Raw genomic sequence first — 22,622 nt, forward strand, 5'->3', positions numbered from 1 at the left:
AGTATCCCTACAAAATCTAGATTATTGAATCTAACTATAGTGGTATATAGTACCCTAACTACACTGCATATCCCTTTCCTCACACTAAAAGAACAGCTCCAGTCCATACAGCAGGAGAAACACTAATGCTTCCACTCTCTTCAAAAGCCTCTGTATTACAGTGCTCCAGGTTAGGCGGGGCTACATTATATACTAGGGGGCTTATTCACTCCTGATTGGCCTCTGGACCCCATAGTCACTCCAATCACTTTCCTAGCACACTCCTGCCCCCTTCACTGGCTTTTACTGACATTTCTGGGCCAATCACGGGCTTTTAAAGCCCACTTCCTGACCCATTGCATTTTGGGTGGTTCTGGTGACCGAATTCCGAACTTTTACCGCAAAAAGTTCGGAATTTGGCCGAATTTTGAACACCCAATGTTCGGGTCGAACCGTTGCTCGACCGGACCGTTCAATCATCCCTACTGAAGACCAATCAGCAATAGCACATAGTGATAGAACAGTTTAAATGGGTATCAAGGTCTTACCTTGCCTTCCTGTTGGCAGCCATCCTGGACATGTGCAGACTGCTGTCTTTTATAAACTCTGTTTGCATCATCACTTGCCTGCTGCCTGGGCATCGCTCAGTGATGATGTTGCACACGTGACTATATATATCACCTGTTGGCTTGCAATCCTTTGCCCCTGTGTTTGTGCTCCAAGGTGCATCACTGCTAGCAGTCTTCTGTTCTCCGTGTTCCTCCGTGCATGACCTGGCTTGGCTGACAACATTCCTGGCTCTCGATTCAGCATCAGCAGAGGACCCAGCATCAGCAGTCGACCCCGGCTTGGATGACTACCCACTTTTGGGCTCGATTCCAGCTTGGATGCCTACCCGCTCTGGATTTGACCCCAGCTGTTCTCGATTTCGCTCCTCACTCTTGCTGTGTGTTTATTGTTGTTGCTCTATGTGGCTGCTTGTTTGGTCTGTGCCCAGAAAAAATCTCAGCGGCACCTTCCCTTGGGCATACTGCATCTCATTCCCAATGGGGAGCATCCCTGGTCTCACCTGGCCATGGATTTTATTGTGGAACTTTCTACATCTCAAGGTTACACGGTTATCCTCATGGTTGTCGACCGGTTCTCCAAAATGTGCCAGTGTTCCGTTTAAGTGGCTGCCTACTGCTCAGGTCAATTAACACCACACACTCTCCCCCTTCCCTTCCAAGTCCCCACTTTACTTTCCCCCCATTTAAAACCCACTTGACTGGCGCGGGGGTACTGACAGCTCTGCAACCCTGGAGGTAAGTACAGGGGGGACCAAGAGAGTGGGGAGGGTGTCTGGTGTTTGTTCACCATTAAATGTTTTCTGTAAAGCTTAGATGCTTTAATATATTTACTGTATGTAGCTCCCTCTAGCTAGTGTTCTAGGTGTATAAGTAGGATTTGTTTGTGTAGGCAAATTGGTTTGGCTGAGAGCCAGGCCTGGGTTTAATCTAGGTCAGGCTTGAGTGACTCAGGGAGGTGGATGACTCATTCAGACAGCTCTTCTGGTGCCTCCCCTGGTTTTCTGGAACCTTGGTGAAGCTTCCAGATGCAGTAGGTGGAAGCTAGGAGGGGCTGTTTGGAATATTTATGAGGGCCCCAGCCAGTCCCCAGCAGAAAGAAGCTGGAAGGGGACAGGCCACTTCGTAAATAGTCATAAGTCATAGCAGCATGGGCAGTTGGGTAGAAGATGGAGATGGCGTGCTAAGGAGGCTGTCGGTGGCTCTTGAGGGCACCCCCTAGTCTGGATGGGGGTGACTTTGGGCCTGGGTCTCAGGTGCTTGAGGGACCCTCTACAACACATGGAGGAATTCTTTCCTGGAGGCATAGGAGCAAGTAAGAGGACAGCAGGAGCTGGTCAGCACGTCTAGGAGATCTCCTGAGAGTCAGCCGGGTGGGCTGGTTGGTAAGTGTCAGTCTGGAGGACTGTGGAAGAAGTTAGACTGGAGCATTAGTGAAAGGGGCTGCTGCAGCCTGGGGGGTTGGCAGGGCCCGAAAAGGTAGTGCTGGGGGCAGTGACCACAGGAGGAAGTGCTGGGAAAGTGTGAGCGGTGTCACCCTATCTGTTCTCTGAGTATAGGGGTTGCGAGTCCCTGCCTGTAATGGGCCTTTGCTACAAAACCACAACAGGGTGACATAGCTAGGCTCTGCAAGCGAGTACTGGAGGAAAAAAGTGGGGTGCATATTGAGACTGTATATAGGAGTTGTCTATGAAGTCAGTTTGAAGTCAAGTGAGCATCCTATAAACCCCCATCCCTATCCAAGTTTATTACCCTCAAAAAAAAAAAAAAGTCAGACTGTTCTCTGACTGAAGTGACTATGAAAATTTGGTGTCTGGCTGTGCAGGGTGGGGAATCCCATTCTACTTGCGGCTCCTTAGAGGGTGCGCTACATATGTTATATGCTATATTATAAATAATGACTAACTTCAAGTAAATAAGGAACACAATGTTGAATAAAATGTGTAGGGAAATAATTTAGAAGGCAGTTTGGATTTAAAGCTGACCAGCAGTGCTGTTATGGAGAACTTACCAGGACCATTGCAATGTGCATAATTATTATTGCTGGGGTAGTTCCAAAATTAGATGGTGTGGGATAAAACAAATAATGTTAAAAAAGAGTTTTAGCAAACAGTATGTCTAGAAGAGTAGTCCTGAGGGTATGACAGCAGGCAGAATGTGCAAGAGAGAACTGCTTAGGATATGACAGCGGGCAGTAATTGTAAGAGAGGGGTGCTGGGGGTATGTCAGTGGGAAGTATGTGCAGGAAAGTATTTCAGAGTCTATGACAGAAGCCTTTATGTGCAGGAGGGCTGTACCAAGGGTATGACACCATGAAGTATGTGAAGGAGAGAAATTTTAGCTTGAGCTATTGCGTTCTGTAAATGATGGACTTTTTTAGGCAAAAGAAGCTAAGTCTACTAATCTTGTAAACATGTTAAAAATTTGTATTTTTCTGACTTAAAAAAGTACAAAATATTTGCAACTTTGCCTGGTTGCTGGTTTCATCTGTTCCTACATATCTCTTTCTGAACTTCTCTGTTGGCCAGTAGGGCTGACAATGTTTTAAGGTGCCCGTGTTTCTGACAGATTTCTTTACAATGTTTTGATTGTTTTTTGATTTCTTCATAATGTGTTCCTAATATTATACAGGTGAGTGCAGTGACATCATTGGAGGACGGGAAGCTGTTCCTCACTCTAGACCATATATAGCTCTACTGGAAACAAGAGGATTGCTATGTGCTGGAACATTAATAAAAGCTGACTGGGTGTTAACTGCAGCTCACTGCAAAGTGTAAGTAAACATCATTTTGTCTATGCTCCTTATAACTATCTATCTGTTTCAAATGTTTCTAAAGTTGAATGCTGGAAAACAAAAAGGATCCATTGCAGCACTCCCTTACACTCTGGCAGTGGACTGGATTGCTCCCCGACATCCTCATGTCCCTGCGTCGAACATGAGGAAGTCAAAGCACCTTAGATAACTGGAGTGCAAAGGAAAAGAAGCTGCAGGAACTGGTCTAAAATCAGGGAGGAGCCTGGGGAAGCAAGATATGTATTCTACCTGGGAAAGAGGTTATGGTTGTTATATGTATTTTAACATATTTTATGATCAACTGTACATAAAGCGATTACATTTCTCTTCCTTGATAAATCCAATGAAAAAGAGATTCTCATCTGTCAATGCATTTCCCTGAAGTTAGGCTTCATCAGGGACGCATGAGTATAGTACAGTAATCCTCTGAAGAGAAATAACAATACTTAAAATTCATCTACTGTATATACATCACACTATAATCCATCACTTAGTTTACTGTGTGGGAAGTACCTCAGCAATATTGCACTACAGTGCACATGGTCCCCGAGCGGGCACCATAGCAACAGGGGGAGACTGAAGAGGACACCTCAAAAATAAAAGATCTACATCAAAAAGATGAGTTACTATAGGATCTGGTACCACATGATCAATTAGAGTTATATAGTATAGTATATATAGTAATTAGTATATATAGTATAGTATATCTAGTAATTATAGCTATGAAGTTGATAGCTACCTTACTTACACTTTCTAAATGGTACAGAATATATGTTTACAAGAAGTTAGAGTGAAGGGGACATTCAGTAGCCCATACTCAGTTTGGCCCTAAGAGGAAAGATGATGAATATCATAAATTCCCATCCACCCAAAGAGGGAGCCACAGTGTAGGCCAAATACCGGGTAAGGAAGTGATATATTACCTAGTTAGCTCATACAGGGGAGGAGAAAACTGTTTAAGGCGTCCATATATATGTCTCTAAACAAACAAGCATAACACAGTAGGTAAATATCTCCCACTATATATCTCCCGTCCAGAATAAGTTATACCAAGAGCTATTACTTACTATATGATGACTGACTATCAATCGAAAGGGACTGCTATGACCCCCCTTCCATTTGTCTAAACCATCCACAGGGAGTTTATCTGTATATTCAAAAGAAAACCAGATATTTAGCCATAATTATCCTGTTTAATAGGCAAACAAACCTCAATGCGCATATCAGGTAGCCACAAACCAGGAGGATCTCTGCTGCCCCTATGTGTCCCGATAAATAGGAATCTGCGGCATTCACACTGAGACCCTCTCCACATATACCCTGACAACCTGGCATCCTCCAGGCTCTGCGCCAACAATGGCACCGGGGGGGGGGGGAGGATTGTGTCCCAGCGCATCACCCAACGTCACCAACAAACAGCTCATCCACAATGTTGGGGGGCGTAGTTGGCGTTTCAGGCATACACAGACAAGCTGCACCACATGAAATCATGTGGTAGGGATCATGAAATTGCCCAACATGTCTTAGTATGCTGACGCGTTAAGAGTTCCCTTCACTGGAACTAAGGGGCCAAGCCCCACCCCTGAAAAACAACTGCACAACATAATCTCCCCTCCACCAAATGATTTGACCCAGTGCACAAAGCAAGGTCCATAAAGCAAGGTCCATATGTATGAATGAGTTTGGGGTGGAGTCCTGACCTCAACCCTAAGAACACCTCTGGGATGAATTAGAGTGGAGACTGGGAGCAAGGACTTCTCTCCAAGACTGGTCAAACATTCCCATAGACACACTCCTAAAACCTTGTGGACAGCCTTTCCGCCTTTCCGGCGTATAAGACAACTTTTTTTATAATAAAAAGATACCCCAAAAATCTGGGGTCGTCTTATATGCCAGGTACTGTAGCTTCAGCTAGTTACAGAACATCCCTATTAACAATTTTAGTCTGCTGGATGTGTATACAGTACCTTTGGCAACTTACAGAACATCCCTGTGCTGTAATACTCTATGTACCGTGCTGAGCCAATCACGGCAAGCGGTGTATTCTATTAATGCATACAAAGCCTGCTCGGATTGGCTGAGTCAGAAAGGCGGGCTTATGCAACCTTTGCCAATCCGAGCAGGCTTCGTATGCAATAATAGAATACACAGCTTGCCATGATTGGCTCAGCGTGGTACATAGAGTATTACAGCACAGGGACTTTCTGTAAGTAGCCAAAGCTTACTGTATACACATCCAGCGGGCTAAACTATTAATAAGAGAGAAGTTCTGTATGTAGCAGAAGCTACAGTACATATTAGGGCACATCCAGCGGGCTAAAATATTTGATAGGGACGTGATGGCTCCACAGATGTTATGAAATGGTGTTGACTCAGAAGAAGGGGTAGTCTTATACAGCAAGTATAGGGCAAAACCGCAGGAGTGGGTGCGGGCGGGAGTGGACACAAACATTGCGGGTGTGGGCGGGAGTAGAGACAAACATTGCTGGTGCGGGCGGTCCTGGTCATACATTCAGTGGGTGTGGGCGGGTGTGGGTTTAATAAAACAGTCCCGTGCAGGGCTCTACTATGAACTAAGACTGGGATGCCATGAAGTTCATGTCTGTGTAAAGGCAGGCGTCCCAATACTTTTGGTAATATATTGTACATGTACACATTAACAAATGTCGGTAAGTGGGAGCCATCGAATGAGAATACATTGTATTTGAGGATATGTGACAGCAGTTCCAAGATGAAGTCATTATATAACTAGAAGGCCGAGTCCCTTTCACGCACAAATTTGGCCACAGTGGCAATACCCAACTCATGTGGGATCAAAGAGCTGGTGAACAATGTATTGCTCATTTTGTGGTATGTGGAGACTACATCTTTTTAAAGCTACAAATTGTGACAACAAAAGTAAACTCAAACCAGCAGAAAAAGGGACAATAGAGCACTTTTCGATATCACTGTGGACCAAATGTATAAAGCAGTAGTATGACCTTAAAGCCCCCCCCCTCCAAAAATTAGAAGCCAAAAGCTACAAATACTGTAGCTGCTGACTTTTACTATACGGACACTCACATATCCTGGAATACAGCGATGTCGGCTGGATGTTTCCGTCGGGTGCTGCCGCCTCCATTGTCAGTAAGGGAACGCAGCAGTGAAGCCTTGCAGCCTTATAGCCAGTTTCCTACTGTGGCAAGGTCTGACGGATGTGGGGATAGGGTACCTGTTAAAAACAGGTACCCGCTCCCCCCTCTCCCCCGAAAGGTGCCAAATGTCTTTTGGGTGGAACTCCACTTAAATGCAGCACGCTGAAGTTAGAGTCCTAAATCAGCAAAGCACTAAAATTAATGATAAAGGAAAAACAAAGCAGAAGGAGAACCTGGTCAAGTGACTTGGCATCTCCTCCAGTCAGGGCCGACACTACCTATAGGCAAGGTAGGCTCTGGCCTAGAGCGCACATCAGTCAGGGGCGGGTAATGTAAAGCAAGACTGTAGTGTGTGATCAGGATGGAGGGATATCTAGGGGGTTGTGATTAGAGTGGGGGGTATCTAGTGGGGGTATCTGGGGGGTGTGATCAGAGTTAGGGGGTGTCTAGGGGGTATGTTTAGAGTGTGGGGGGTATCTGGGGTGTGTGATCAGAGTGAGGGGGTAATTAGGGGGTGTTATGAGAGTGGAGGCAGGTATCTGGGGGTGTTTTTAGAGTTGGGGTGGTATCTATGGGGTGTGATCAGAATGGGGGGTATCTGGGGGGTGTGATCAGAGTGGGGAAGGGTATCTGGGCGTGTGATCAGGGTGGGGGGGGGTATTTGGGGGCCGTTATCAGGATGGAGGGGTATCTGGGGGGGTGTGATCAGAATGGGTAATATCTATGGGGGTAATATCAGAGTGGGGGCGGCTATGTGGGGGTAATATCCGAGTTGGGGGGATATCTAGGGGGTGTGATCAGAGTGGGGGGTTTGTCGGGGAGTGTGATCATAGTGGTGGAGGGTATCAGGGGTGGGATCAGAGTGGGGGAGGGTATCTGGGCGTGTGATCAGGGTGGGGGAGTATCTGAGGGTGTGTGATCAGGATGGAGGGGTATCTGGGGGGTGTGATGGGAGTAAGGGGGGTATCTAGGGGGTTGTGATCAGAGTGGAGAATATCTAGGGGGGTGTGATCAGAGTGGGGACGGGTATCTGGTGGGTATTATAAGAGTTGGGGGGTATCTGGGGAGTTTTATCAGAGTGGGAATCTGGGGTTTGTGATCAGACAGGGGGAGGGTATCTGGGCATGTGATCAGGATGGAGGGGTATCTGGGTGGGTGTGATCAGAGTGGAGGGTATCTGGGGGATGTGATTAGAGCGGGGGGGGGGGGGGAGGTATTTGAGCGTGTGATCAGGGTGGGGGGATATCTGGGGGGTGTGATCAGGATGGAGGGGTTGGGGAGGATGGATTGGGGGTGAAGAAATGGGTGGAGAGGTGCCACAAAAATCTCCACCCTGCCACTCCTCGGCTCCTACATATTCTGCATACATATCATGAGCTGGGCTTGTGACTGACTCAACCCCCAAAATGGTAGCAGTCATTAAAAAGATACGGTATACAAAGTGGTGAGATTCAAAAATTTTAGTAACCAGTTCCGACATTCAAGCATGGTTTAATATTTTTTTCTTTAATGGCAAACAAAAACGTTGCGGACCGTGTTCTGCTCAGCGGGGATCGTTCCGCCGATCCCCGCTGAGCCGGCGGATGACAGCTCCGTCTCCGCACTGTGTGCGGAGAGGGAGGTGTCAGAGCCCCGCTGCTCTCTATGGGGAATCGGATGAGAGCGGACCGCCTGTTCGCTCTCATCCGATCCCATCCCCACCCAGGACGGATGGAAAATAGGGTTTCCATCCGTCCGGATTTCACAAACAGGATCGGATGCGGGTGTCAGCGGGTGTCAGCAAACATGTCACCGCTGACATCCGCTGCTCCATAGGGCTGAATGGGGCATCCGATCAGATCTGACAGGCAGATCTGATCGGAACGCCCGTGTGCAAGAGGCGAGCCCTTACTTTTATTATATGAATAATAAGTACTGAATAATAAACTTTCCAAACTACTGTATAATAAAAATCATAGTAATAGTCAGAAAAAATCACAATGGTTTGTAAAGTGTTATTGCTATTTTTAATTTATTTATTTTTTTCATCTTAAATTGTCTCACAATATTATATGAATGAATGAATGGTGGTGGGGATAAGGTGCCTTCCAAGGGGGAGGCTGCACAGAGAGCATGGGGTGGCAGCATTCCCCCTCCTTCTGAATCATACCAGGCCATCCCTTTTAACACTGCGAAGGTACCTTTCAAAATGAAGCCCCCCCCCCCCCCCCCCTCTTTGTAAGGCAACTTGTTCCCAGGTTGAGGATACAAGGATGTAATTTCTACATCTTGCTCCCAGAAGGGATCATGTGACTCACGGGCATGTGCCGGGGGCCTATTAGAGTGGAAGCCCCTTTATAGTAAAGGTGCCCCCAAATATCTGATCCCCAATAACCTCCAAAATTGAATAAACACACACAAATCATGAAAAAGTATTTTGCTAAAAATTCCATAAATAAGAAAACACCTGCTGTACAGTAAATTCATCATCAATTTCCAACATCAGGGCAGGCAACAATGTAGAGCCAGCCTCAATCATGAAGACCCAGCACCATACCACAATGTCCTCCTACCTGATAATGTTGCCCAGGCTGCCTGTCACCACCACGACCTGCTGTCTGACATAGTCTTCTTCTTCTCCAGGTTCTGTGACAGTGAGTCCCACGCTGCGCACCTGCAGACAGTGCAGTGCGCGCTGAAAGTGGGTGGAGGCCGAGCCAAATTGTGATAGGCGGGGACTGGGAGGCGGCGGGGCGGCGGCCTGAAGGAGAAGAGGCTCAGAAGGGGTGACATCACTGGTTGCTAGATGCTAAGCAGCCTCTAGCCTAGCAACCAGTGCTCCCCGCAGAGAGAGAGCGCCGCCGCCGCAGCCACAGGACACAGGACAGAGGCAGAGAGAGCAGCGCCGCCGCTGCAGCCACAGGACACGAGCAGATGATAGATGGTCAGTAAGGCGGTTCTGCAAACTGCCAAATGTTTAGTAACCGGTTCCAGCCCTGCCTCCAGTCACTGAGTCCTTTCTGCTGTGGACATGGACATTGCAAACCATGGCACATATTTTCTAAACAGGCCATAGTGTGCAGTAATACTGTGATGTCTGGTGGAGTGTGGATAACAAGGCTGCCCTAAGTTTTGAATATGCCCCTTAGGTGCTGATTTGAAAACACCTAATAATGTACATGGGTGTCTTATAAAATAGGGTTTCAGAAATGAAGTTGTTGAGCATTTTGTAGTAATTTTTATGAAGATGTGTGTACATGGTTATTCTATTAGGTGTCACTAGATTAAAGAAAAAAGAAACAGAAAAAAAATCTATGTTTAGTCAGAGTGAATCTTACATAAATAAGAAGCCTCAGGCAGAAATTGCTATTGACTCAATATCAGGCAGCATATTATTTAGATGTGACTACGTTTGATAGGAAGGGCCAGTTTTGAACAGTTTTGCACATCTTGCTCAACGTTTGCAAACTTTGCAGTGAACCCCGTTGGAATTTATGGGGGGGCAAATATAAAAGTCTGGCCTTTTGTAGGGCTAACAAGCAAGCTATTAGCAAACACGAGACATTGTAAGACACACACTGCAGTGAAGGACATGTACCAATGCCAAAATGTAAAAAAAAAAAAAAAAAAAAAAAAAAAATGTTTTTCACAGAATTGTCAGTTCTGTAATTTCCAACACACATTGAAATAAGGCCACCGGGAGCCCAATTAAAGTTCACAACTCCTGGGAATTCATCCAAAAGCCATGGTAGCAGCAAACCCAAACCTTACTCATAGACTTTTCCAGCTGTGGACAATTTTAAAGGAAAGAATAACACTTGATCACTCTTTGCCTTACGGGGGCAAATGTGCCTGGCTTCAATTTGCCAATTGTTAGGCAAATCACATTCAAAATTTAGGCAACCCTGGCCATTTATAGGGCATTTTAATGGACACTGCCATGGGTGACAAATGTGCCAACAAAGTTTAAAAAAAAAACATACAATGGGGACAGGGTCTTCTCATGTGGCTTTGAGTGCAACACTAAAAGTACACAATTACTTTAAATAATGTGCTTGGGGGATGCTTTATACCGTAGCTGCAGGTGGAGTACAAGAACCATTCTAATATAAGTTCATGATCACTGAAGTGACCATGAGATTACAGCCAAGTGGGTAATGCAGCCAACATAAGGCATACTGACCTGGCCAGCCAGAAGTGGTTCTATTCCGCCATATGGCTTACGTTGTTGACAGCAAAAGGGTTGAAGTAAATATAAATCCATTAAGAAAAATATTATAGGAGCTTAAAGAGGAAGTAAACCCTCCTCAGGAAGTTGTACCTATAGGTAAGCCTATATTAAGGCTTACCTATAGGTACTGTAAATATCTCCTAATATGCACTGTTTAGGAGATATTTACCTTTAATGCAGCCAGTGACGTCACTGGCGCATGCGCTCTGAAGGAACGGCAGATCGTGCCGTTCCTTCAGAGCCCCGTGCCGTGACCGTCGGCTCCCGCGCGCGTGAGTGACGTCACCGCGGCTCCGGCCAATCAGATGGCCGGATGCCGCGATCCCGGAAGACGGGCGACTATACATGTCGCCCGTCATACAGGTAAGCGGACGGCACGGCGGGGGCTCGTTCTAAGGAAAGTATTTCATAATGAGCTACTATGCAATGCATACTAGCTCATTATGGGTTTCTCTTTCAGGATGTAAAGAAGAGAAAAAAATTTTTTCTCGGTGTACAACCTCTTTAAAGATGAATTCCAAGTATGAATATTTGAATATTTTAGCATTGTTACACTAGTCCAGTCTGGAAAAATATAACTAAGCATATACCATATCTGTGAGGTTCCCCCTGGTAACTGGAGATCACCGTAGTAGGCCCCACTACTCCAGTGATCTTCACTAGCCTCTAGGTCCTGTTCTGAGCAATTGCCCTGCTGAATTGTTATTGTGATATCACAATCTCCACCTCATCCAATCAAAGAATGCTTTTCATTAATTGAGAAAATGTAAAGTGTTTTCTTAAGGTATTAACGAGGTTTGGACCTCTGTCAATGGCATCAGTTTGACATCAGTTTGAGTTTCTTCTGAGATCTTTCAGAATTTACTGACAGGTGCATTTGATCTGCAGTTGACTTTATTCTGACCTGCATTTGATCTGCTTCAAATTGGTGTTGCATTTCCATAGTCTTGTAGGAGAATGCAAAACCCATTAGAAGCAAACAAATCCGAGTTGACCCTTAAAGTGTTTGTGCAGCCAAAACTTAATTCCTTAGTTTTGGATAGAGTGTTTAAAGCGGAGTTCCGGGCACAAAAACTTTTTTTCAATAAACATACCCCCGGGACAGTCAGGGCTAGTACATTCCACAATGGCTAGCCTCTGATCTGTCCCGGTTCTCACTTACCTGCAAGAAGAAATACTCACTTATAAAATTTCTTCTCCAGCATTGCCATCTCTGTTGTGGGCAGCTGAAGCTGGCCCAATCCTCTTCTGCGTCCTCTTCCGTGTCTTCTTCTCCCAGAATGCGCCTGCATCGGCCCCTCTCGTCACTTCCGGTGCGGCGCCGCATTCCTCCACAGCCTCTGGGCATGCCCAGAAGCTGTTTAGCAGGGAATGCGGCGTCACCCCGGAAGTGACAAGCAGGGCCGGTGCCGTCGCATTGATTCCTGGGAGCGATGACGTTCAGCTCCCAGGAATCATTGCAAGCCAGGAAGTGACGGCAGAGCCGCGGCACAGAGGGAGGAAGTGAAGAATAGGTGAGTATTTTCTATCTACAATTACAAGGTGAGTAAAAAAAAAAAATATACCTAACTATCCAATTCCTTTTCAGGAGTAGGAGACCAAGCGGATGGGCACAAAAAAAAAAAAGGTTGATTTTGTGCCCGAAACTCCGCTTTAAGTGTTAGCATCCCATAGAAGAAAAAAAAATCCACAGGACTTTTAATCATTTTCCAATCTATCCAAAACAAGACACGTTTTAGACTTGATATATACCAAACTGAGGCACTTTGCTTGTCTTTATCCAGCCCTTGAAGCAATATTCCTGGCACTGATACCAACATTGGGGCATGATTTCTGCCACTGACACCAATGATGGGGTACTATTTCATCCACTGACACCAATGATGTGGTACTATTTTATCCACTGACACCAATGATGGGACATCATTCCTTCCACTGACAACAAAAAGGGGGCACTATTTTTCCCACTAATAACAAAGATCAGGCATTGTTTACTCCCACTGGGCACAGTCCTTCCCCGCTAAAGTCTGAAGGACAATAAACTGGCTCTTTGTTTAGAAAGTTTGGAGACCCCTGATGTATACTTACATAGTTACTGAGGTTGAAAAAAGACATCAGTCCATCCAGTTCAACCTATGATGTGTGTGTGTGTTTGCTGTTAACCGTACATTGTATACCCCTGTATGTTGTGGTCTCTAAGGTGCCCATCTAATAGTTTTTTGAAACTATCAATGCTCCCTGCTGATACGACTGCTTGTGGAAGAGAATTCCACATCCTTACCGCTCTTACAGTGAAGAACCCCTTACGCATTTTAAGGTTAAACCGCCTTTCCTCTAGTTTTAGTGAGTGGCCACGTGTCTTATTGTATTTCCTTCCTCTGAATAGTTTGTTCCTTATGCTAGGGTCGCCCGTACAGTATTTGTACATTGATATCATATCCCCCCTCAATCGTCTCTTCTCCAGAGAGAATAAGTTCAGTGCTTGTAGTCTTTCCTCATAGCTGAGGACTTTGAGTCTCTTTCACATGGAACCAATATTTGTAAAAATTTTAAGGTGACACTAAACAATATCTTTATTCTCAAACATTAATCTATACACATCCACTACTTAATGGCTCTGTAATCTATTTTTCATTAAATTGCTTGTTAATGACTTACATAGGTACATAGTTAGGTTGAAAAAGGACACAAGTCCATCTGGCTCAACCAATAAAAAACAAAAAACTAAAGTAACAAAAATAGTTTTCAGTCTTTTCAAATCTTGGTGATCTTATCATAAAAGTACTTGTTATGGGGGGACAAATGTCTCTTGACTCTGCTCCCGTTTTCACCCTGTCACATCTGTCTCTAGCTGAGACTACAGGAAACCATGCTGACACACATTGTGCAGGCACGGTCCTATATTGTCACTACCAGTATAGTCATCTAGGACAGTGACATGCAGCTAATGCTAGGTCAGGTGTATCGAGACAGGAAGTAGTAATAAAAGGATGAGATCAGCCGAGCTGAAATACAAAGAAAAAAAGGATGAAAAACAATAATTTATGGAATAAATACTAAATGTTGTCCAGCTGAGGTTTACATTTAAAACATTTGTTTTGTTCATATTACATTTTTAGCAATTCTTCAACTACGATCAAACTGGGTGTCCACTCAAAGAAAGTAAAAGATAAATATGTACAGGAGTTCAAGGTCTTAAGAAGCATAGACCATGATGAATATGATAATAAAACAAAGGATAATGACCTCAAGCTTGTAAAGGTAAGAACATCAAGTAAATAATAAAAATCAAAGTGTATTTCAACCCAAGAAAAGAAAAACAAATATAATGCAGTTTGCAGGTTCTTAGGCCCCGTTCATATACAAGCGACGCTACTTCGCACCGCGGTTGCCTCCAGGTCGCCCCAAAGAAGCTCCGGACCCTTTTTCTAAGTCGGAGCGACTTGTGTCGCTCCTATTAGAACGGGTCCGCAGCTTCCCTATGGGAGGCGACCTACGGCGACCTGTGAGGCGACCAGGTCGCCTCACAGGTCGCCTTAGTGTGAACGGGGACTTAGATGTGGTGGCTGCATTATGTTTTTTTTTTTTTTATTATGCTTGCTTTTTTAAAATTCATGTTTACCCAGTGATCCTGCCAGTAGCACACTTTCTGCCTTAGGATGGCAACGCTCAATCAGGAAGTATCAATCAATAAAGAAACCAGCGCCTAGGAAGCTTGTGTATAAAATCAATTACAAAATTAATCACCAGAAATGCAGCCACTGAACCATAGCGAAGCTATGTGGCACGTAAGGAAAATAAATTAGGCGCAAAATCGGTGAAAAAATTATTTGATAATGAGAAAAAAAATCAGGAAGTATGTTATGAGTATTGAACACCTACCCTTCTCATCACCACAACATAGTGGGAGGTGTTCTGTAGTCCACATATGTTAATTAAACAGGGCTGACCATGCTGCTTGGGGTTTTAGTGCAGCAGAGAAAGTAGTGCAGAACAAATTATGAGCTCACTGGATTTCTGTAAGGATCAAAGGGTTTTCTCTACTTGCAGCATTTCTAAAGAGACAATACATGGGGAAATGTGTACCAAATATAATTTTTATTATCAATATTTTGCCAATGCACACACTTTAATGAGGCTTTAAAGAGAAACTTCACTTTCTTGGAAAAAAGCGAATAAAAAAAAAAAATAGTATAGCATACACAAGTCGCATACACAAGTCATATTATAATTTAATGTTATTGTTAATGTAATTGTAGCACCCTCCTAGATAGGTGCTAGGATAAAAGCATTGTTATGCTCCGTCTGCTTATCAGGGGAGCTTGATCTGTTAGTTATGCCTGTTACATGTCTAGGTGTGAGTCATTTGGTCTGAGGGAGTGTCCCCATTGTATCCAATAGGGAAGCATGTTGGACAGTGGAGGAAACCTGGCCAGTGGAAAACGGGCTTTTGTGGCAGTCCCAGTGGGAGGGCACCATTGCATTTCATCCTGGGATTGACCATAAAAGCCAAGGGCACATGTGACAGGGCGTGTTTGGTGGAAAGCAGAGTCCCAGGAGGAGGGTGACGGCTGTCTCTCCTCCTGCAGTCTGAGGAAGGTGGTCACAGGCAGTAGGCCTGGTGAGCCAGTTGTGGAGCTAAACCTTGAGGGCCCTGGAAAGCTGACGGTGGAGCTACAGGCAGAGTCAACTAGGAAAAACAGTGTCTGTGAGTACCAGGGGGCTTGCCAAGGGGTCTGCCCAGGAAGGGGGACCACTCCAGTGAAGTCAGAGGGCAGAAGGTTAGCTCACACAGTTAGCAAGAGTAAAGGGGGTGCCAAGTAGAACCCTGAAGAGTAAGAGTAAAGGGGGTGTCAAGTGGGGCCCTGAAGAATAATTCAGTACAGAGTTCGCCTATTAAATACTTCACTTCAGTGGAAAGGTGAAGCAGCAGCCTTGCCGCACTCAGTTCAGCTAGAATACTTCAGTTGCGCATAGTTTATCAAGTTGGAATATCCCACTCATTCTTTCTCCCATTCCAAGTTCTAATAAAATACAAAAAAAAAAAAACGAATCCCCTGGACTGTTTCCTAACTGAGCCAAACATTTAAAGGATTCATAAGTTGTTGCTATGGGTAACCCAGGGGGATCCGCTTCAAGCAGCACCCAAGGGAGTAGTGCTACATTTGGGGGCTCGTCCGGGATGTCACCCTGGGTTACCGGCCCGGTTGCTAATGGCAACGGCCGAAGAAAATCTGCGGAAACGTGTAATGTTCTAGTACCTCTGGTACCCTTATTCCACTTTCCAATTCCGTGTATGCGTCCCACCATTCTCTTCTGGTAGGTGCGCATACACCTTTAAGACCGATGCTGTCATCACTGAGCGCCGCAAGAGCGGCTATATCAACCGCCGGCGTTCTCACTCACATGTTCGTTCAACCTGCCTTGAAGCTCATATGCTTACAAGCGTACCTCGCTGTCGGAACCTCGCTACTGATCCCTGTATCCCGCTACCGGATCACTCGCTCATACCGAACCTCTCTACTACTGCTTGCTATTAGTGATAAGTACCCCGCAGGGGAATCCTCCATAACCTTCCTACTAAGCTTACACTATCTAGCTCTGCATATTAAGGACTGTTACTATCATCTGCACTATTATTTAGATTGCTAGCTCTTGAGCCTACTAACAGCTATCCTTGCACTGGGTTAGTCTCTCCTGTATGTCATCTGCTATCCTACCACCTACTACCATACACGATTGCTAACCTATCTGCATCCTACCTGTTACCATCTATACTCTCATGAACATTTCTCTCAAGTGCTTGTCACCTATTGTCACTGTTCATACCTGTCTCTTCAGCTCATCACCACTATACTGCTATATACATCTATCACTCCAGGAACATCTTATTGAGTGTGTATATTTGTATGCTGAATCAGACAGACCACAGTGATGAGTCTTGGGAGTTGGAATTGGTATTTCAACGTATCTCTACATGACAGCTGAGTGGAGTTTTTCTGCAGCTGCAAATCCATCTTGTTTCAAAAAACGCAGGAGCGTTACAGATTGAACGAACCTAAAATGGATTCAGCAGATTTACCCATTCAAGTGACACAATTAAAACAACAAGTAACTGCGTTAATACACGCTCTTACTGAATTAAAAGAAGACAATCAGGCTCTGAAGCAGCAGGTAACCCGTCTATCACAACTTGCCGCTGCTCAGCCCCCTGAACCCAAAATAAATCCTCCTCTAGTGTTTACAGGTGATCGCAAAAAAATTTAGTGATTTCAAAAACGCATGTCAGTTATTTTTCTTGCTAAAACCTCGTACCTACCTTACTGATCATATCAAAGTCTGTACTATTATTTCATACCTAACAGGTGATCCACGGGCCTGGGCAGACTCTCTCTTTGAGAAAAATGATCAGCTTCTCAACTCCTATGCTTTATTCCTAGCGGAACTCGCTAGTCTATATGATGACCCCAATAGGCAGAGTACTGCCGATATTCAATTGAGGTCCTTGAAACAAGGTAGGAGACCTGTAGAAGACTTTGTAGCAGAGTTCAAAAGATGGACCCTTGATTCAGGGTGGAATGATACATCTCTGAGAACTCAATTTAGACTCGGCCTATCAGAAGCCGTTAAAGACGAGCTCGCCCGAGCGGATTTACCGGACACCCTGGATGCTTTGATACAACTCAGTATCAACATAGACAGGAGGCTGCGAGAAAGAAAGGCTGAAAAAATGGGAATGCCATTGTCCAGTCCTTCTCGGATTTCGGCCGTTGACCCTACTCCTATGGAGGTAGGAACCATACGCCCACCTTTATCAACTACTGAAAGAGCCAGGAGACGATCCAGTAATCTCTGCTTGTACTGCGCATCCCCGGATCACATGATAAGCGTCTGTCCCCTTGTCCGCAAAAAAGAGGGTGAGTGTTCACATGTCCTCCTAGGGGGATTGACAACTTCATTTACTAACCCTTATCTTTTTGTTCGTTTGACATTGCAGTGGGACCAGACTAGGATTACCACTAAGGCCATGATCGACACAGGATCTTGCGGAAATTATATCGATATACGTTTTGCTACTTTAAATAAAGTACCTATTATTTCAAAACCTAAGCCTGTCTCTGTGAGTCTTATTAACGGTATTCCGTTATCTTCTGGCCCAATCACTAATCAGACACAAGCACTCCTAGTCACCACTAACGAGTCTCATACGGAGACCACTACCTTCGACCTATTATCTTCGCCCCACTTTCCCATTGTTTTGGGACTTCCCTGGTTACACACACATCAACCAACCATAGATTGGAAGAAACGGACCCTAACCTTCCTCTCTTACTATTGCGAGAGTACGTGTAACCTCCCGTCTTATGGAAAGATCCTGTCTGTGGTGTCAGATGAGATTGCACCACTATGCTATCAAGATCTGTCCGAAGTTTTTCTTGAGAAAAATGCTCAAGTACTGCCTCCCCATAGGGATTATGATTGCACTATTGATCTACTCCAAAATAGTAAATTGCCTTTTGGTCATGTTTATCCTCTTTCGCAGGATGAACTTTCCCATCTCAAGGAATACTTGGATGAGAATTTGACAAAAGGTTTTATTAGACCTTCCACTTCTTCCACAGCTGCAGGACTTTTTTTTGTCCACAATAAAGACTCAAGTCTCAGGCCTATTATCGACTATAGGCAATTGAACGCCATTACAGTAAAAGATCGCAATCCTTTGCCGCTTATCCCTGAACTCATTGAACAAGTGCGTGGAGCTACCTACTTTTCAAAATTGGACCTGAAAGGGGCATACAATCTAATCCGAATCCGTGATGGAGATGAGTGGAAGACAGCATTCAGAACCAGATACGGATTGTTCGAATATCTTGTAATGCCATTTGGGCTATGTACCGCTCCCGCAGCCTTCCAACGATTCATAAACGATATCTTTAGAGACTTACTTGATGTCTGTGTTGTGGTATATCTGGACGATATACTTATTTATTCACGATCCTTGTCTGAACATATAAAACATGTAAGACTTGTGTTATCCAGATTACTCACACACAATCTATACGTGAAACTAAAAAAATGCTTATTTCATAAAGAAGAAGTATTATTCCTAGGATACATCATATCCAAAACAGGAATCAAGATGGATATGAGTAAGATATCCTGTATTCAGGATTGGCCTATACCCACCACCCGCAAAGCACTACAGCGATTCCTTGGATTTTCAAACTTCTATAGGAAGTTCATCAAGAACTTCTCTTCCATATTGAGACCTCTCACACAACTCACAAGTAGGGTTGAGCGGACACCTAGATGTCCGTGTTCGACGGGTTCGGCCGAACTTTAAAAAAAAGTCTGGGTCCGTGTCCCGGACTTTTACCGAACTTTTCCCGGACACCGAACCCCATTGAAGTCAATGGGGACCCGAACTTTAAGGCACTAAAATGGCTCTAAAACACCAAAGGAAAGGGCTAGAGTGCTGCAAATGGCAGCAAAACGTAATTAAGAGCATGGCAAGTGCTCTGCAAACAAATGTGGATAGGGAAATAACTTAAAACAACAAAAAAAAACAGAAAAATAAAACAATGTTCTTCTTCATCTCTGAAGGACGAGGCCCATATGGAGTAGGAGGGAGGTTGAGGTGGTGGTGGATGTGGCGGTGACATAGGCATGCGCACAGGGTGTGCCGGGTGTGCCTGGGCACACCCTAATCACCTAGGGCACATAGCATTGCCAGTGAGGAGATGGGAAAGATCTCCCTCGGACCTGCTCTGCTCTATTTCTCTTTGCCTACAGGTACATGGCCCCGATACATTACTCTCCCTGCTGGCAAACACATGCATGTGTATTTCAACTTTGGGGTGCACACCTTAATGCAATAGGCTGCGCACACCTATGGGTGGTGTAGGTGGAAGCGGCGGTGGAGGAGGACCAGGGCCGGATTAAGAGCATCATGGGCTTGGTGCTGAGGATTTTGAAGGGCCTTAAGGGCCCTGCCTTGCCATGCACCCAGAGGAGGAAGGGTGCAGCCATACATGCCTAATTCAACATGGGATGCTGTCTCTGAAGCCCATAAACACATCCATGCATCGGCAACTGTCCCTCCTTGTCCGGCCTTCGCGCTGTGTGGGGAGGTTCTGAGGGTGCTGCCTGGGGAAGCGAACATAGAAGCCAGACTTCTGTGTTTACAAGTGACAGAAGAGCGGTAACAGTGAATATGGCCAACCCAGGGCCTATATAAAAGGTAGGGGCCTGGAGCTGCAGCTCCAATAGCCCCTACGTTAATCTGGCCCTGAGGAGGAGGACGAGGTAGCCAACACTGCTTCTTTTCACAAATTTTAAATGAGGGTACACCCTAAAAGAGTGAGAAAGAGCAAAAATGGAACAATGGGTGGGTAAGGTCGGTATCCATTGCTATTCTGCACAAGGTACGGAAAAGTCCCGTGGGATCCATGCCTGGTTCATTTTAATGAACGTGAGCTTGTCCACATTGTCTCTGGACAGGCGGCTGCGCTTGTCTGTTATAACGCCCCCAGCCGTGCTAAATACCCGTTCAGATAATACACTGGCTGCAGGGCACGCCAGCACCTCCAAGGCGTAAAGGGCAAGCTCAGGCCATGTGCCCAATTTGGAGACCCAGAAGTTGAAGGGGGCAGACCCCTCATTCACTACATGTAGGCGTGTGCACACATACTGCTCCACCATGTTGGTAAAATGCTGCCTCCTGCTAAGACGTTCCATCTGAGCTGCTGGTGCTGCTGTTTGTTGTGGCGTGCTGACAAAGCTTTTCCACATTTCGGCCATGTTAACCCTGCCTTCTGAGGTGCTGGCGGTGCCCTGGTTGCGTTGGCGACCTCCTCCTCCTCCTCCTCTGCCTTGTGCTTCCACTGCGGCCCCGCTGTCAGATGGGAATGCCAGCAGCATGGCGTCTACCAGCGTGCGCTTGTACTCGCGCATCTTGCGATCGCGCTACAGTGAGTGAATTAAGGACGGTACGTTGTCCTTGTAACGGGGATCCAGCAGCGTGGCCACCCAGTAATCAGCACAAGTTAGAATGTGGGCAACTCGGCGGTCGTTGTGGAGACACTGCAGCATGTAATCGCTCATGTGTGCCAGGCTGCCCAGAGGCGTGTATCGTCCGTGTCCTCTGTATCCCCCCAGCCACGCACCAGTGATGGCCATGAGCTGGCCTGGGTGCCACCCTGCTGTGAACATGGTTCCATCTCCTCCTCCAGCTCCTCCTCCTCCTCATCCTCCTCATCCTCCAGAACTGTGCCCCTGCTGGACAATTGTGTCCCTGGCGTTTGTGTGTGCAGGAACCCACCCTCGGAGCCCCTTGCGAATGACTGCCCTGAAAGCCTTGGAAATGTTACCTCTTCATCCTCCTCCTCCTCCTCATCCTGTGCCACATCCTCTTCCATCATCGCCCGAATTGTTTTTTCAAGGAGGCATAGAAGTGGGATAGTTAAGCTGAGAACGGCGTCATTGCCACTGGCCATGTTGGTGGAGTACTCAAAACAGCGCAACAAGGCACACAGGTCTCGCATGGAGGCCCAGTTATTGGTGGTGAAGTGGTGCTGTTCCGCAGAGCGACTCACGCGTGCGTGCTGCAGCTGAAACTCCACTATGGCCTGCTGCTGCTCGCACAGTCTTTCCAGCATGTGCAAGGTGGAGTTCCACCTTGTGGGCACGTCACATATGAGGCGGTGAGCAGGAAGGCCGAAGTTACGCTGCAGCGCTGCCAGGCAAGCAGCAGCAGGGTGAGAACGCCGAAAGTGCGCACAAACGGCCCGCACTTTCTGCAGCAGCTCTGACATATCGGGGTAGTTTTTAAGGAACCTCTGCACCACCAAATTCAGCACATGCGCCAGGCAAGGGATGTGCGTCAAACCGGCTAGGCCCAGAGCTGCTATGAGATTTCTCCCATTATCGCACACCACCAGGCCGGGCTTGAGGCTCGCTGGCAGCAACCACTCATTTGTCTGCTGTTCCATGCTCCTCCACAACTCCTGCGCGGTGTGTGGTTTGTCCCCCAAACAGGCAAGTTGTAAAACTGCCTGCTGTCGTTTACCCCTGGCCGTGCTGAAGTTGGTGGTGAAGGTGTTACGCTGTCCGGATGAGGAGGCGGTAGAGGATGAGGAAGCGGAGTAGGAGAAGTTAGGAACAGGAGGCAAACTGAAGCGCCCTGCAATCCTCGGTGGTGGAAGGACATGCGCCAAATTGCTATCCGCCTCAGGCCCATCCGCCACTGCATTTACCCAGTGTGCCGTTAGGGAGATATAACGCCCCTGACCGTGCTTACTGGTCCACGTATCGGTAGTTAGGTGGACCTTGGCACAGATGGCGTTGCGCAGTGCACACCTGATTTTTTCCCCCACTTGGTTGTGCAGGGAAGGGATGGCTTGCCTGGAAAAGTAGTGGCGGCTGGGCACGACGTACTGTGGGACAGCCACCGACATAAGGTTTTTAAAACTGTGCGTCTCCACCAGACGGAATGACAGCATTTCAAAGGCCAATAATTTTAAAATGCTGGCATTCAGGGCCAGGGATCGCGGGTGGGTAGAGGGGTACTTCCTCTTCCTCTCAAGTGTTTGGGAGATGGAAAGCTGAACGCTTCCACGGGACATTGTGGAGATGGTTGTTGGTGACCCAGGTGGTGGTGTTGCTGACAGATCGTCTGTTTGCGGGGTGGCAGGTGCCGGTATCACTACAGATGTGGCTGGAGCGGCCGAGACTGCAGCAGAAGAGGAAGCAGGATGAGCCAGAGACGTTTCTTGGTTTTGAAGGTGTGTACTCCACTGCAGCTCGTGCTTTGCACTTAGATGCCTGATCATGCAGGTTGTGCTCAGGTTGAGAAGGTTTATGCCTCGCTTCAAGCTCTGATTGCACAGGGTGCAAACCACTCGTGTCCTGTCATCAGCACATTTTCTAAAGAACTTCCA

At 46.3% G+C, this 22,622-nt stretch overlaps 1 protein-coding gene across 1 annotated transcript in view; it reads left to right on the plus strand.

The window, feature by feature from the left end:
- Window positions 1–22,622, plus strand: part of LOC309544214 (uncharacterized protein) — a 133,726-nt gene that overhangs the window by 86,466 nt on the left and 24,638 nt on the right. The window contains exons 9-10 of the mRNA XM_082243097.1: window positions 3,177–3,318; window positions 13,803–13,944. Of these exons, the coding sequence (XP_082099223.1) occupies window positions 3,177–3,318; window positions 13,803–13,944 (284 nt within the window). The remainder of the gene's footprint in view (window positions 1–3,176; window positions 3,319–13,802; window positions 13,945–22,622) is intronic.

The sequence above is a fragment of the Pelophylax lessonae genome, assembly GCF_965119305.1.
Source record: "Pelophylax lessonae genome assembly, chromosome: 1".
Taxonomy (NCBI): domain Eukaryota; kingdom Metazoa; phylum Chordata; class Amphibia; order Anura; family Ranidae; genus Pelophylax; species Pelophylax lessonae.